At 50.4% G+C, this 14,114-nt stretch overlaps 1 protein-coding gene across 1 annotated transcript; it reads right to left on the minus strand.

The window, feature by feature from the left end:
* Positions 1–5,823: 5,823 nt before the first annotated feature.
* On the minus strand, positions 5,824–11,112 carry LOC135400384 (uncharacterized). The gene is made up of 2 exons (XM_064632228.1): positions 10,016–11,112; positions 5,824–9,811 (listed from the first exon to the last, which is right to left on the minus strand). The coding sequence occupies exons 1-2, from the start codon at positions 11,110–11,112 to the stop codon at positions 5,824–5,826; spliced, it is 5,085 nt and encodes a 1,694-aa protein (XP_064488298.1).
* Positions 11,113–14,114: the final 3,002 nt, after the last annotated feature.

Genomic DNA, 14,114 nt, shown 5'->3' on the forward strand with positions numbered 1-14,114 from the left:
ACAATTTTCACGATTTTTCCGCAGGGAAACGGACCAAATGGCAGTATCGACGTGAAATTTTGGGGCATGATACGTCCTTTAACATCTACGTTAGCTTCCCGACACTGTTCTTATTTGTTTTATCTTCGTTATAAACCCTGAAGTTTATCTTGGCGAAGCGTGTATAATGAAGCACTCTTCCAGGGTCCAAGAAGACTCACTGCAGCAACCAAAATTTTAAAAAAGTCGCAGTAAAAGAGGTAAAAAGACACGCGACGACAACCATGTACAAGTCAAATGCAGTTAGGACAGTTCAAACATGGAGCAAATATCAGAACAGCATTTAACCGAAGTCAACGCTGTCCCACAAAGTAAAACTGAAATACGTTGCGGTGGCAAGGTAAATGAGAGTACATCGTATGTCTGTGTTCATGATATCCAACTGATCATCTGCTCCCAAACCAGTTTTTTCTCGGGATGCTCGTCTATGTGTAACGTTTGGTATAGTTTGTAGAATTTGTGGACCTTTTCCTGGTAATGTACGGTGAGTTTGCATCACGAACGGTCGTCCCAGTTCATCTGCATTAGCACTCATGAAAACTCAAACTTAATCCGCATTTTGAGAAAATACAACTTTTATCTGCGAACCAACATTTTAAAACACGTGAAACTTGCAAATGGTAGCGTTCGGGAATGAGGAATGATCATTGTGTAGCATCAAATCGGTGGCTGAGTCAAGGTGCCCATTGCGCCCGGGCAAAAATCTGGAGTGGGACCACTTCAAAGTTGTTTATTGGACAAGTCCCACTTTGAATGTGGGACCAATTAGTGACTGGGACCAGTTGAAATTGGAACCAGTTTCACCTGAAGTGCAACTATAGTGGAATTGATCCATTGGTCCCCTCTGCAAGTGGTCCGGGATCCGGCCACTTGGCAGCAGGGACCACTGAATGCATAATCTCAAATAATACGTGGAAATGCACATATTGCTCAAGTAAATATACTGTTTATTCTGCTCAAAACATACACTAAGCAGAAATAAATAATCAATGCATCTCCATACGTACTACGTAGTATAAGTCTGATCACTCACTGTGTCTAGACAACGCCTATGCCTGACTGTGCGATGCAGTCGCGGACCACAGGGAGCCACCTCACATCTTCTATTTTCTCAGAGAAGGTAACACATGACACTCCTGTTTTCCATGTCAGGTTGCGACATATACCCCTTCCTCATCACGATACGTTCGGAATCTGTATCTCTTTGAGTTCCTCCTAAGTTTCTAAAATGAAACATCTAATTAGTAGTAAGCAAAACATCACGGTCATCACTCATACATTCGAACATCTGAAGCACCACCACATGCAGTCCGGTTGGCGTTTCACCGTCCGTTTCTTGTGAAAACTCTTCCGGGAAAGCGACAATGTGTTGCGCAGGGACCACTGTCATTGCATTGTCTTAGAAAGTGCACTAAAACACACGCAAATACTGCACAGAAGTTACATGATCCGTGCTACGGCAACCGAAGACAAAACCAAATCACCGCCATGCGTCCAATTCCCAATTCCCAACTGCCACCTGTCACCGTGTATTCACACGAGCGTGCTTTCTGACGGCGCAGCGACTGAAGGAGCGAGAGGGTAAATGATAAGCTGCTGACGCTCCGCCCTTGTGGAATGCCTGCACAGATAGCGTTCCAATGTGCTGTCAGCCCAGTTGCCGGGGGTAACGTTCGCGCTGCGGTTGAAGGTAGCAGCATTAATTTTATGTGCACGGCGCTTGGTACGCAATGGACGAAGGAAGGCGAAAACTGGTGGCTCTTGCTGTTCTCATTGATGATAGCGAGTGCTACCATGAAAAAAGCGGTTCAGGAAGATATGGACGACAGAATGGGTGTTGAGGAAAGAGCACGGTCTGCTAAATAGCCTGTAACGAGAGCAACGACAGGAGGACCCATGTGTGTACCGCAAGGTTTTGAGAATGGATGCGGCTACTTTTGAATAGACTCTGCTCCGCATAGCAAAGTGCATAAGGAGGGTATAGAGACGAATATGTGGGACAGTATACTAGCGAGTGGTCGTCTTTCCGGAAACCATCTGCAACAGTAGATGGGTAGAAATCCAGCGAACCGGTAGAGCTGTAAGAAGGGAGTTGCCTCAGGACAGAAGCCGCCGATATTTCGAACAGAGACTGTTCTTCTTCTGGGCCCAGAAGAAGAACAGTCTCTGCTCGAAATATCGGCGGCTTCTGTCCTGAGGCAACTCCCTTCCTCCATCTGCAACAGGTTCGTTCGAATTATGTGCGCTTAAACGTGCCTCTAAAAAGCATAAAGCGTTCGTAAATAAGACTGAGCGGGAAAGCGCGAGGAGAGAGTGCTATGATAGTTGTGTGCCTCCGTTTTTAACCGTGACTCCGCAGCAGTCCGACGGTGTTGAGTGTTTGATTTGATTTGATTTGATTTGGGTTTTTTCTGGCGCACTAGCTACTCAGGCCATAATGCGCCAAATACTACTATAAGTTTTATCTACGTAAAATTTGTGTGTTTACTAAAACTGTTAAGTGCAGGGTTAGTAATTAAAATCACAGATCCTTTAAAAATCCGGTATCTTTAAAAAACATGTAGATCTTTTCAAAAGGTACGAAACTTTCATCGCCCAGCAAAAGCGCCGGGTGGAGTGGTAAGAAGTTTCTATAGAATAAAACAAAATGTCTTTCACGAAGATGCTGATATGCTGGGCATACAATGAGGTGTTGAGTGTGATGTAAAGTAGAGACGGCTGTGGCGTAAAGTTCGCAACCTTTCGAACACGGTAAAAACAGCTTCACCGCATAGCACGCTCTTCGCCAACCATTGCCACGAATGATAGGGCTCACTTCTGATTGGAGGACGGAGTGGAGCGTACACCTTTTTGTGTCAGTGGTGTGTGTGTGTGGTAGTTCCTCTGCTGCACGTTCTGCCAAAGCAAGAAAACTCTTTCTTCAGAAGGCAGGTATTGCTCATCGACTCATCTAACAGTTAGCACCCCCGGAGGGACTCATGCACCCTCTACGCATCTCCACCCTTCATCCTCCATCCGTCTTACTCGTTCCTTTTTTTTTTTTTTTGCTATAGTCGTGACGACGCCCACTTCTGTGTGGAAAACAACGGCGAGCCGATCCTGCCATTACCCCCTTTGTGTGAATTCGGATATATGATAAATGACACAAAAACCGTTCTCCCTCCTCTCTCTTCGAATCAGAAGCGCTGACCCTATCGTACATGGCTATGGTTAGCGCATAGCGTGCTGTGCCGCGAAGTTCAGTTTTTATTGTGCAGAAATCGGATGGTTCAGGTCCGATCCCCTCCTCTGGTAGCTTCCAATTCCTGCGTTTCATTGGCCCCATTGCTTTAGGCGTTGGACAGGCCATGTTTTTGGTCTCTACTGCCTTCGTACACTCATTGCAGTAAAACGTTCATCGCATATATCAGTGGCATAGCGAGGTAGAGTTCACCATCATGAACCCGCACCGTCGGTAGTGCAACTAGGACGGGAAAATAACCCCTCTTGGAAATAATCCTTTCCCACCCAAACAACCCATATGATCTTTTCTTATCTTTTTTTTTTTTTGTAGGGGTACGTTACCGTCCCATCCATACATATAAAATTATGGAACAAAACGATTTTTTTTTTGCATATGGCGTTGTGTAAGAAGCTCCCACAGTGAATAATTACGTAATAATGTCACGGCAAAGCGAGACGCTATATACCGTAAGTTCGTCACGTCCGTAAGTTATGTCGCACTTTTAACACTAGCTTTATCCAGGAATAAAACACGTTACCTTGAGGCGCTGTGGCAGTTTTCAACCTGTGTGGCCGCGATAGATGGGAAACATGAAAAATAGTGAGACCGAGGAAAACTTGCTCCCTTTATTACAACGGTTCGTCCTCGTTGATACTTCTCAGAAAACAATGTATGCACACAGTGGCCTCCCGCAAAAGCGCTCCATGACGTGATGGTGATCCCGCGGTGCTTAGCACCTGTAAGCTTGTGTAATGACAGCCTAAAATGTTATAGCATTACATTGTTAGTTTATGATGCCAGACAACTATGAATATGCGCGACCTCCGCCGTGGCCGGCTCGTGGATTAAATTTTGAGCCCCTTTGGCTTACCTGACGTGCGATATAGTGCTCACACATTTTCTCATTTTTAAACGAAACTGCCAATATCCTGGCCGATAGCTTTTCGTTTGGAACGCGAGCATGCAGCCAAGTCTTATTAATAATTAACACGTTCCCAACTGATACAACGACTGCGTCGTGAATATGGGAACCCAAAAAGCGCTTTGGTGTACAGGTTGGGACAAAAGTTTACGGAATACGCGAGCGAGGTACTTTTTCTTCGGTTTGACACCCTAGCGGCAGCCGGAAGCGGGTGAGTTTACTGTTTCGGAGGGATGGAAGGGTCTGGGAAGGGTGTGCTCTGAGCGACACACAGCGGTACCTCCTACTTCCCAGGCACATCGAAGCGACACTGGATCCACCGCATCTATCCACCCCTCCGAAACAGTGAACTCACCCGCTTCCGGCAGCCGCTAGGGTATCGCACCGAAGTAAAAGTACGTCGCTCGCGTGTTCCATAAACTTTTGTCCCAACCTGTACATACCTACTGTTGCTTCGACATCCGGGTGTTTCTTTTCGTTTCAAAAGCGATCTTTTCCCACATGGCATGTTTCCTTGGTACACTTCGGTATTGCTCTGAGCAATATGTGGATCGGAACCGGATCGGAACCGGAACTGAATGGAATCGGGATCAGAACTGAACCCAAACCGAAAACCAGAAAAAAAACGTTATTTTCTGACGAACCCCAACCGAACCAGAGCAATACTTTTGCGTCTCTTGAACCGAACCGGAACTGAACCGGAAAAAATTCATGCGGTGACCGGTTCGGGAATCGGTTCAAAGGTGAAATAATTGTACTACTGACCGACCTTTTTTTGACTCACCTAAAACGGTTATCTCACACCTTTCTCAACCGGGTATGGGGAGCGTAAGCTCGCCGTCATGTAGCAAAAAACTGCCCATGAACCGGTTAAACCGGGACCGAAAAGGTAACGGTTGCAATCCCTGTAAATGTCCCGACCGCTGACCGATTTCTTTTTTGTCTGTGTGTGTGCGGGAGGTGTTCTCCCTGAGCCAAACCCGAACCGAACCGATATACCTGAACCGGTTCAAGCTGATAATTTCGCTTCAGCGGAGGTAAACCCGAACCGAACCAATTTGCCTGAACCCGAACCCGAACCTGAACCGGACCGAAAAAAATACCAGTTCCGATCCCTTGCTCATCGGCAAGTTCCCACAAAATCGGGTGTTGCTCTACCAGGTGTATTAGATAAAAAACAAAAGAGCTTGCCACATTGGCAACAGAGGGTGTGTTTTTTTTTTCGTACTCCCGGGAGGTTCTGTGCGTCAGTCGTCAGATTCTGTGCCCCGCGAACAAACTATCCGCGTGGTTCTTTCTGACGGACGGAGCTGCCGAGCGCAGTGATGTTGCACAAGGCTCTTTCATATCTCGCCGAAAATAAGATAAAAACTTGGGCGCTTCATAGATTCTGCTCTACGATAAGCCCCGCCCGCGACCGAATGGTTGGATGATTGCGTGTATTAAATAAGAAGGAGGAGACGTCCGTAAGGGTGGAGTGCCTAGTGTTTAATGACGGAGAAAGAACAATGGCGGCAGAATGCCTGCACCGCGAGCCCATGAGATGCGGGCCAGAACCCTTAACTTCTTTTACACTCCCCCAACAAGAAAGTGAAGAACCGATGACGGTGCAACGTGGTCAACGTGGCTTGCGGTCAAACTAGCCTGCTTCTAGTTTGTGGAGCAGCTGGATTGGTCGATTTATGGTGTGACCGTCAGGCAGCTTCAGCCTGCATGAGCGGATACATCCGTCTCCGCTGACCCTCACGTCTTGGACTCTGGCAAGGGGCCATAGCACGCGGGACTTCTCGTTAGAGACAAGGACAATGTCTCCTATCTTCACAGTGTCAGAGGCGAGAGGTTTGTAAATATGTGCGGATCTCAAGTACAAAATGTACTCCTTGATCCACCTGATACGCAGTAAGTCGGTCATTCTCTCCATGTACCTCCAGCGCCGTCTCAGTTGCTCGGAGGTCGACTCGTTCCCAGTGGATAGCCCTTGTGACGGAATTGATGGCAGAGCGGTGAGCCTCTTGCCTACCAGAAAGTGAGCGGGTGTGATGACGGCAATGTCATCTGGATCTTCCGATGCGTATGTCAGGGGCCGGGAGTTAAGGACTGCCTCAAGCTGCACGATAACTGTTCCGAGGGCGTCGTAGTCGAGCGTGCTTCTTCCTAGTATTTTGCGCAGGCATGTCTTGATGCTGCGGATGAGGCGCTCCCAAAATCCCCCCCACCAGGCTGCCCTTTCCGCAATGAACTTCCAGGTGACCCGGTGGGAAGAAAGTAATCCGGTCACCGCTGGATGCTGAGAGAGCGCTGCCAGGCTTAGATCCCGTTGCGCTCGCTTGAACGTCCGAAAATTGTCGAAATACACCGTTCGTGGAAGTCCTCGGCGAGATATAAATTTCTGGAAGGCTTGTAGAAAGTCGTGCGCCGTCATTGACTTCGTGAGTTCAAGGTGAACGGCTCTCGTGATGGCACAGGTGAATATCAACAGGTAACACTTGCCGGCTTCATCTCCCTCGGGTGATCGGAAATGCAGAGGGCCGGCATAGTCGGTGCCCACTGTCTCGAACGGTGGCGAAGGAAGCACCCGATCCCTCGGAAGTGGTGCAGTAGGTTCCGAGCAGGCTCGTGCCCTCTCTCGTCGGCAAACAAGACAGCGGTGCAGGACCTTCCTCACAACCTGGCGGCCACGTATTACCCAATAACGCTCACGTAAGTCCGCCAAGGTTTCCTGAACGCCAGCGTGAAGAAGTCTGACGTGGGTAGACGACACCAGCAAGGCAGTGAAGTGGTGGTCTGCGGGAATGATGATCGGATACTTTAAGGGTTCGGAGAACTCGCCGTATTGCAGGCGTCCTTTCAGACGAATGATGTTGTTGTCGTCGTAGAAAACCGAAGTGCTCTTTAGTGACTTGTGATTGGTTGGCTTCGCACCGAAACGCTGGCGCTGGGCAATATGTATCCAGTAGGTCTCGGCCGCGGCCAATTCTTCAGCACTCAGCGCCCCTTCCCTTTTATCCGTGTGGCTGCAGTTATGGAGAAATCGCTTCGTCCATGCTGTCACTCGAAGCAGCCGATGCAGCGAACCGAAGTCCGTAATATCGAGAAGGGGACTGTGCGTCGTGAGTGGCGCACAGCAGACCGTAGCCGGCTTCGCTTCCATCCGAACTTCGTCGACGATCATGTCAGATTGGTACCACAGGGGAGGCCAGTTGGCTCGATTAGAAAGCCACGATGGGCCGTGCCACCAGCAGACATCATCCAGCAAACGAAGACAAGATATGCCTCTGGTAAGCAGGTCCGCGGGATTGTCGCAACCAGGACAGTGTCTCCACTGCCGTGAATCTGTGATCTCCTGTATGTCGACTACTCGGTTCTTAACAAATGGTTTCCATTCCTGTGATGACCCATGAATCCAATGTAGTGCGACTTCAGAGTCAGTCCACAAAACTGCTTCTACCTCGGGCATGGATAGCGTGGCTCTGACGCACCTGAGCAGTCGTGCGGCAATGACAGCACCCATGAGCTCTAGTCTGGGTAGAGAAACATGCTTCACAGGAGCAACTCTGCTCTTAGCTAGCAGAAGGCTCGCCTCGGAGTGTGCCTTGTCTCGTTCGGTCACTAGATAAACAACAGCGCCATACGCCTTGGGGCTAGCATCGCAAAATACGTGCAGCGTTTTGGATGCTGCGGCAATTGATGTAGAGTCCGATAGCGTCCGAGGTATCGAAATTCGAGAGATCAGCGGAACTTCCTGGCACCAAGACAGCCACGTTCCCATCAGATCTTCGGGGAGACGATCATCCCATTGTATTTTGGAAAGCCAGATGCGCTGCAGTAAAATCTTGATCGTAATCACAAACGGCGCTATGTAGCCCAGTGGATCGTACACACGCGATGCCGTCTGCAGTACGCAACGTTTAGTGTCGGTCCTCTTTTCAAGAAACTCGGAGATTGACTTCAGGGAATAACGCAACTCGTCAGTGTCGACGTCCCAGACGAGCCCCAACACCTTCTTCAGCGATGTATCCGAGGCGGACGTTGTCCCATCCGCTTCGAAGGTACTGCGTAACGGTGCGCAGTTGCTGGTCCACTTTACAAGCTTCATACCGGCCGCTCGAAGGATCTGTCGTGCCTGATGGTATAGCGTTAGCGCCTCTTCAACAGTGTCCAATCCGACGACTAGGTCGTCGACGTAAAAGTGTGACGCAAGTAGCGAAGCAGTCGGAGTATACGTTGTCTCTACGGACTGTAAGTGATGACGTATGGTGGCTGCTAGTAGAAATGGGCTCGACTTGGCACCGAAAGGGACACGCGTCATCCTCCAAGTCTCCACTGACGGTAAAGGTTCGCCGTTCTTTGGAGTCGTCGAATACCAAAGGAAGCGTAACGAATCTCTGTCAGCCTCATCCAACAGGATCTGCAGAAAAGCTTTTTCAACGTCCGCTGTTACAGCAATTCGAAAGGCTCGAAATTGTAGGAGGAGTTCCAGGACGTCAGGGTTCAAGTTTGGCCCTGCATGAAGCGTTTCGTTGAGCGAGAGACAACCGGGAGCCTTTGATGAGGCATCGAACACTATCCGAACCTTCGTTGTCTCTCGGTCCCTACGAATGACTGCATGGTGAGGCATGTAATACAGTGGTCCTGAAACAACGGCGGGGTCAGCCACTCGCTCGGCATGATCGTTCGTCAGGTACTGTCGTATCGTTGAGTCGTACTCATCCATAACTGCTTGGTCGGAGAGCAATTTCTTCGTTATCCTTTGGAGTCTCTGTACGGCTAGGGCCTTGTTGTCACCCAGTAAGGAGCCTTTGCCCGGATCCCTTGGGAGCCGCACAACATATCGACCGCCGCAAAGCTTGGCAGTCGCACGAAATTCTTGAAGGACAGTGCCCTCTGTATCGTTGGATTGCTGCTGATCAGTAATGCCGAGGTGTTCTAGCTCCCAAAAGGCTTGCAACTGCAGATCAATCTGTCGGTCCGGTTCCTCTGTTTGCACGCCAATCCTCATCACTTCTACCTCATTCGCGGGTCTGAAGCGAAAAGCGCCCTGCACCGTCCACCCGAACAAGGTTTCTACTGCTACCAGGTCTTTCGACAATCGCACGGTGTTTCCGGTGACGACCTTCCAGTAGTGATCGGATCCAATTAGAACGGAGATGACGCTGGAAGGGGCCGAAGGCTGATCTGCTAACTGGAGCCCCATTCTCTTGAGTTGACTGGATATGCCGGATGGCACGGATGGAAGCCCATCGGAACAGATGTGCTCGTACTCGATGGCGTTGATTACCACACTATGTGCAGAAGATTGGCTGTGCAGTGTGCACTGAACGCTGTTGTACTTTGTGCGGCAGGCGCTTTTGTTGCCCAAGGTGTGGATGGTTAAATCCTCGAAGCCTACCGAGTGACATCCGACGGCCAGTGAAACGTCACGCCGAACAAAGCTTCGCTGGCTTCCTCCATCCAGCAAAAGGCGGACGAACTGCTTGAGGCCGTTGGAGCCCTCGAGCCAGATGCTGGCTGTCTGTAGCAGAACCTCGGAGCCGCAGTAAGTCTTGAACGCCAAATTGTCCGATGAGGATGACACAGAAGTGATGACGTCTTCTGCAGCCGCGGGTGCGGCTGTAAGAGGCTGCTGGCTGGGAGGTCACGGCTCGGACGTTGATGTTTGCGGACACAACTGTGTTAGGTGACGTTTGTTACATCGCTGGCATCTCAGCTTCCAGCAAACTCGACAATTCCTAGACAGGTGCGACCGTTTCCCACAAAGGAAACATCGGCGTTCACGGCGCAAAATATTCCGGACCTCATCCACGCTGAGCGCAGCGGTACAACCTTCCAACGAGTGGGTTCTGGATTGGCACAGTGGGCAAGGAAGGTCCGCTACTGCAGCCGTCAAGGACGAAGCAGAAGGCGGTAGGAAGCGTCTGTCTCTGCTATTCCTAGAGCTTCCCGGTGCGTCATCCTTCAGGGAGTCCGTATCTCGGCGTGCTCGTTCACGGCAGCTTACTTCAGTTTCGATGAAGTCCAGGAGCGTCGAAAGCACGTCAGCAGTAGTACCAGTAGCATCCTGCCCTTTTGACTTGTAATACTCGAGCTCCAGCTGCCTGGGAATCTTGCGCAACAGTGCCCGGTGAATAGCGACAGAGTACTGCGCCGTTTGCACTCCCAAACTCTGAAGATTCCGAATGCAAATGGATACCGCGTCGTGCAGAGTTCGCAGCCCCGCCACGTCATCCATAGACTTGGGACCTTTGATGTCGAAAAGCGAGTCTAGATGCTGGCTGATCAGAAGGTCATCCCTACCAAATCGCTTCTTTAGCATGTCGACTGCTGTTGAATAATTGGCGTCGGTGATCGCCAAACCTGCGATGGATCGAGACGCCGGTCCTGTGAGAAGAGACACCAGGTACTTGAGCTTCGTGACAGCCGAAAGTCGGGGGTTGTCGTGTATGCTCGCACGAAACTGGTCCCAAAATCCTTGCCACATGGAGACATCACCATTAAAACTATCGATCCTTAGCTTCGGCAAACTTGCTCCGTCGACCGATACATTGGGGATGTGCAAGGAGTTGGCGGTGTCGCCCGATGACTGTGGCTGTGGAGTAGCACTGGCTGTGCTCGACGGTAAAGCAGGCGATGGCAACACGATTGAGGCCAGAGCGCTTCTGACAAGCACGGTAGTTTCTGTTATAGGCTCAAGATACCTGTCGCAGTCGTCACATTCGGCTTCCAGTAAATCCTCAGGAATGACAGCCTGGATCTCGTGGTTCAATTGCAACAGAGTATTCGCTTTGCCTTCCAGAAAGCTGTATTTAAAATTGAGCTGATCAACGTTGAGCGGCGTCGCAGCCAAAATAGTCTTGATGTCGGAGATGGTGCGACTAACCGCTGACCTTGCGGACTTCCGTTGCTTCTTGAGCCGCTCCAAGTCTTCCATAGCTGCCAACCGAGGCTGTAACACCCTGTAGCTCCTCTCTTCTGAGCAGTATGTTGACCGAGAAGATCCCGGGTTTCGGCACCAATATTAAATAAGAAGGAGGAGACGTCCGTAAGGGTGGAGTGCCTAGTGTTTAATGACGGAGAAAGAACAATGGCGGCAGAATGCCTGCACCGCGAGCCCATGAGATGCGGGCCAGAACCCTTAACTTCTTTTACAGCGTGATTACTCTGATACCTCCTTCTCCTCCTTCAGTCGCTGCGCGGTCAGAAAATGCGCTCGTGTGAATACACGGTCACTCTCGCCCCTCTGCTCTCGCGTCTCGCCGTTTGAACGTTTGAATTTGTAGCCACCGTGGCTCCTTTATGGTTCTGCATTGCATTAGCCTCTGCATGGTAAACTTGGATGTCCTAGAAGTGCGCTTGCCTGCTCCGTATGAGCCACGACCACGTCATATGCAAATGGGTCAAATCGTCCAAAAAAATCGAAATCGGAGACCCGCTCGACGAGCGTCCAACCAGCCAGCCGTGATACGTCGCCAGGCGCTCCCGGAAGAGGACTAGCCACGGCACCAGGCAGGGAGGGAACCAGCACCGCCTCCATGAGCGCGGTGTAGAAATCCCTGGCTTCCATAAGAGAGACCTCTCGCGTACGCGTCTGACGGCAGCTATGCAAGCTGTTAAAAGAGGGGAGGGAACTTCTGGTCTGGGACGGCTGTCGGTGACATCGGTGAACCACCGGACGGCATGACCGAGGAAATAGTGCACCAAAGCGCACGCTGGATGATCAGGATTGTGAAGCGCCTCAAAGAGAGTCCGGATCTGCAGTGCTAGAGAGCGCTCCGTGATAGCCGGCACGCCTAAACCGCCACGATCACGCGTGAGATACAGCTGTGACCTCCTGACCCATTCAAGTGAACCTGCCCACAGGAAATGGAACGCGTTGCGAGTTATTGCGACCCGAATGACTGTAGGTGGCAGACATACGGCGGCGAGGAACCATAGAGGCCAGTACCAAGAGGCCAGGGCACGGAAAGTGAGGGGCACGTCTACAGATTTGAGTTCACGGGGAACAGCGGAGGAACGTTTAAACACTGTAGGCCAGTTTACACGAGATAGCCCGCTACCATCGAAGACAACACCGAGGATTTTGACGTGAGGCTTTGAGGGTACGCCATAGGGGACGACGCGGGAAGGTTCTGTATTAATGTAGAGGGCACCGCTCTTAGACCTGTTGAGGTGTGCGCCAGATACTTTACCATAATCGTCGAACGCCTTCAGCACAGGTTCAAGGCAAGCTTCCCCTGGTAGCATGATAGAGATATCATCTGCATATGCGAAAACGGAAGGGGAGCAACCACAAGGCAATCTGGGAAGGATAGGGAGGGAGCTTAAACGAGCCAGGAGCGGGTTGATTGCAACAGCGAACGATACAGAAGAAAAGGGACAGCCCTGGCGCACACCGCGCGTAACCTCAATCGGACGCGATAGACCACAAACAACGGAGACCAGGCTTTTCACACCACGGTACAACACTTCCACAAAGCGAATCCACGCTTCATGAAAGCCGTATGCTGTAAGCATGGAAAACAGATACGAATGACGCACTCTGTGAAAAGCTTTTGCCTGGTGGAACGAGGCCAACACTGCTGTTAGCTGTCTCGGGGTTAATTACTGGATGGGGTCACGAATGGCCATCCTATGGAGCACCGATCACCTGCCGAGAACCGAACTGGCTTGCCATGGGTGCAATACTTTTCCAACTGCGGCGAAACACGTAGGAGAAGTGTCCTGGCTAGAATTCAAGTCTTAAGTTCTTGTATTGTTGACTCTATGAGATGAGCCACCGAAGAAGAGCAAGTCGAAAGTCCTACGGGGCGGTACGCATCCGTCTCCTGCTTATTGTTGACTGATTAGATGACTTGGCTTACCTTAGCTTACCTTAGATGACTTAGCTTATCCTTATGGTCTCCTGCTTCGTATTGCCAACTGTAGAATGGGACAAGAGAAAACTTGCCCATATCACATTATTATCGTGTTATCGTCTCCTGTTCAGAAAATTTTATTTAACAGGTATTCTACAGGTATTTAATATATGTATTAGCATCATGATGGCATTTAACAGGTCTCCTGTATTGTCATCAGGCAGAAAGCTGAGCAGGAGCTGATATATATATTGGCTGACTCCCTTTAACGCAAGAAACGCAAGAAACGCACTAGTCTACAACCATGAGAGTTGCTCGTGGGATAACAGCATGAAGGATATTAGAAGCGGATGACATACCTACCATTGCTTTCTTCGAAGAGGGTCGCTGATGTTTGCCACCGCCTACCAAACTGGACGACCCCAAGAACTGCTCTCTCCCTGTATAACACTCTACGGATACCCGCTCTGACCCTGTTCAGTACCTCAACGACGGTGCGGGCACGGCCACCGTGCACAGCTATGCAGCGTGCTATCCAGACCTGGTAGTTTATTTCTACCGCCGGGAGTACAAACTGGCGTCTATCGCCGACTTAAACTGGGAGCAAGCTCAGTAACTGGACCGTGCCGCACCGAATGAACGGAATGCCGTAAAGCACCTCAGCCTTGTGCCACAAAAAATCCGGGAGTAGACAGTTGCGAAAAGCGTGCTCCGACGTTTCAAAGGTAGGGCAGAAAGGGCAAAAAGGCCTGGTCAAACCAAAGCTGGATAACCTGAGAGGTAAAAAGTCGTGCGCAAGACGCCACTGCAAGCTTGTACGGCGTGCATCCAACCAGCCGGCCGTAATATGAAGCCACGCGATCGGGCGTGGCACAGCCGAGCTCGCCGTCGGAAGGAGCTCCAGAAGCGCGGCATAAAACTGCTTGACGGACCAGACAAACAAATCCTCCGACGGGAATGATGCGCGTAGGCGACGGACGTTCAAAACGTACTCTCTCAAGTGCGAGGCAACAAACTCAGAGCGCGGTCTATTCTGCACAAGCGGACGAAACAGACGTACGTCTGGACCTAAGCAATA

Source organism: Ornithodoros turicata, chromosome 7 (genome assembly GCF_037126465.1).
Source record: "Ornithodoros turicata isolate Travis chromosome 7, ASM3712646v1, whole genome shotgun sequence".
Lineage (NCBI taxonomy): Eukaryota > Metazoa > Arthropoda > Arachnida > Ixodida > Argasidae > Ornithodoros > Ornithodoros turicata.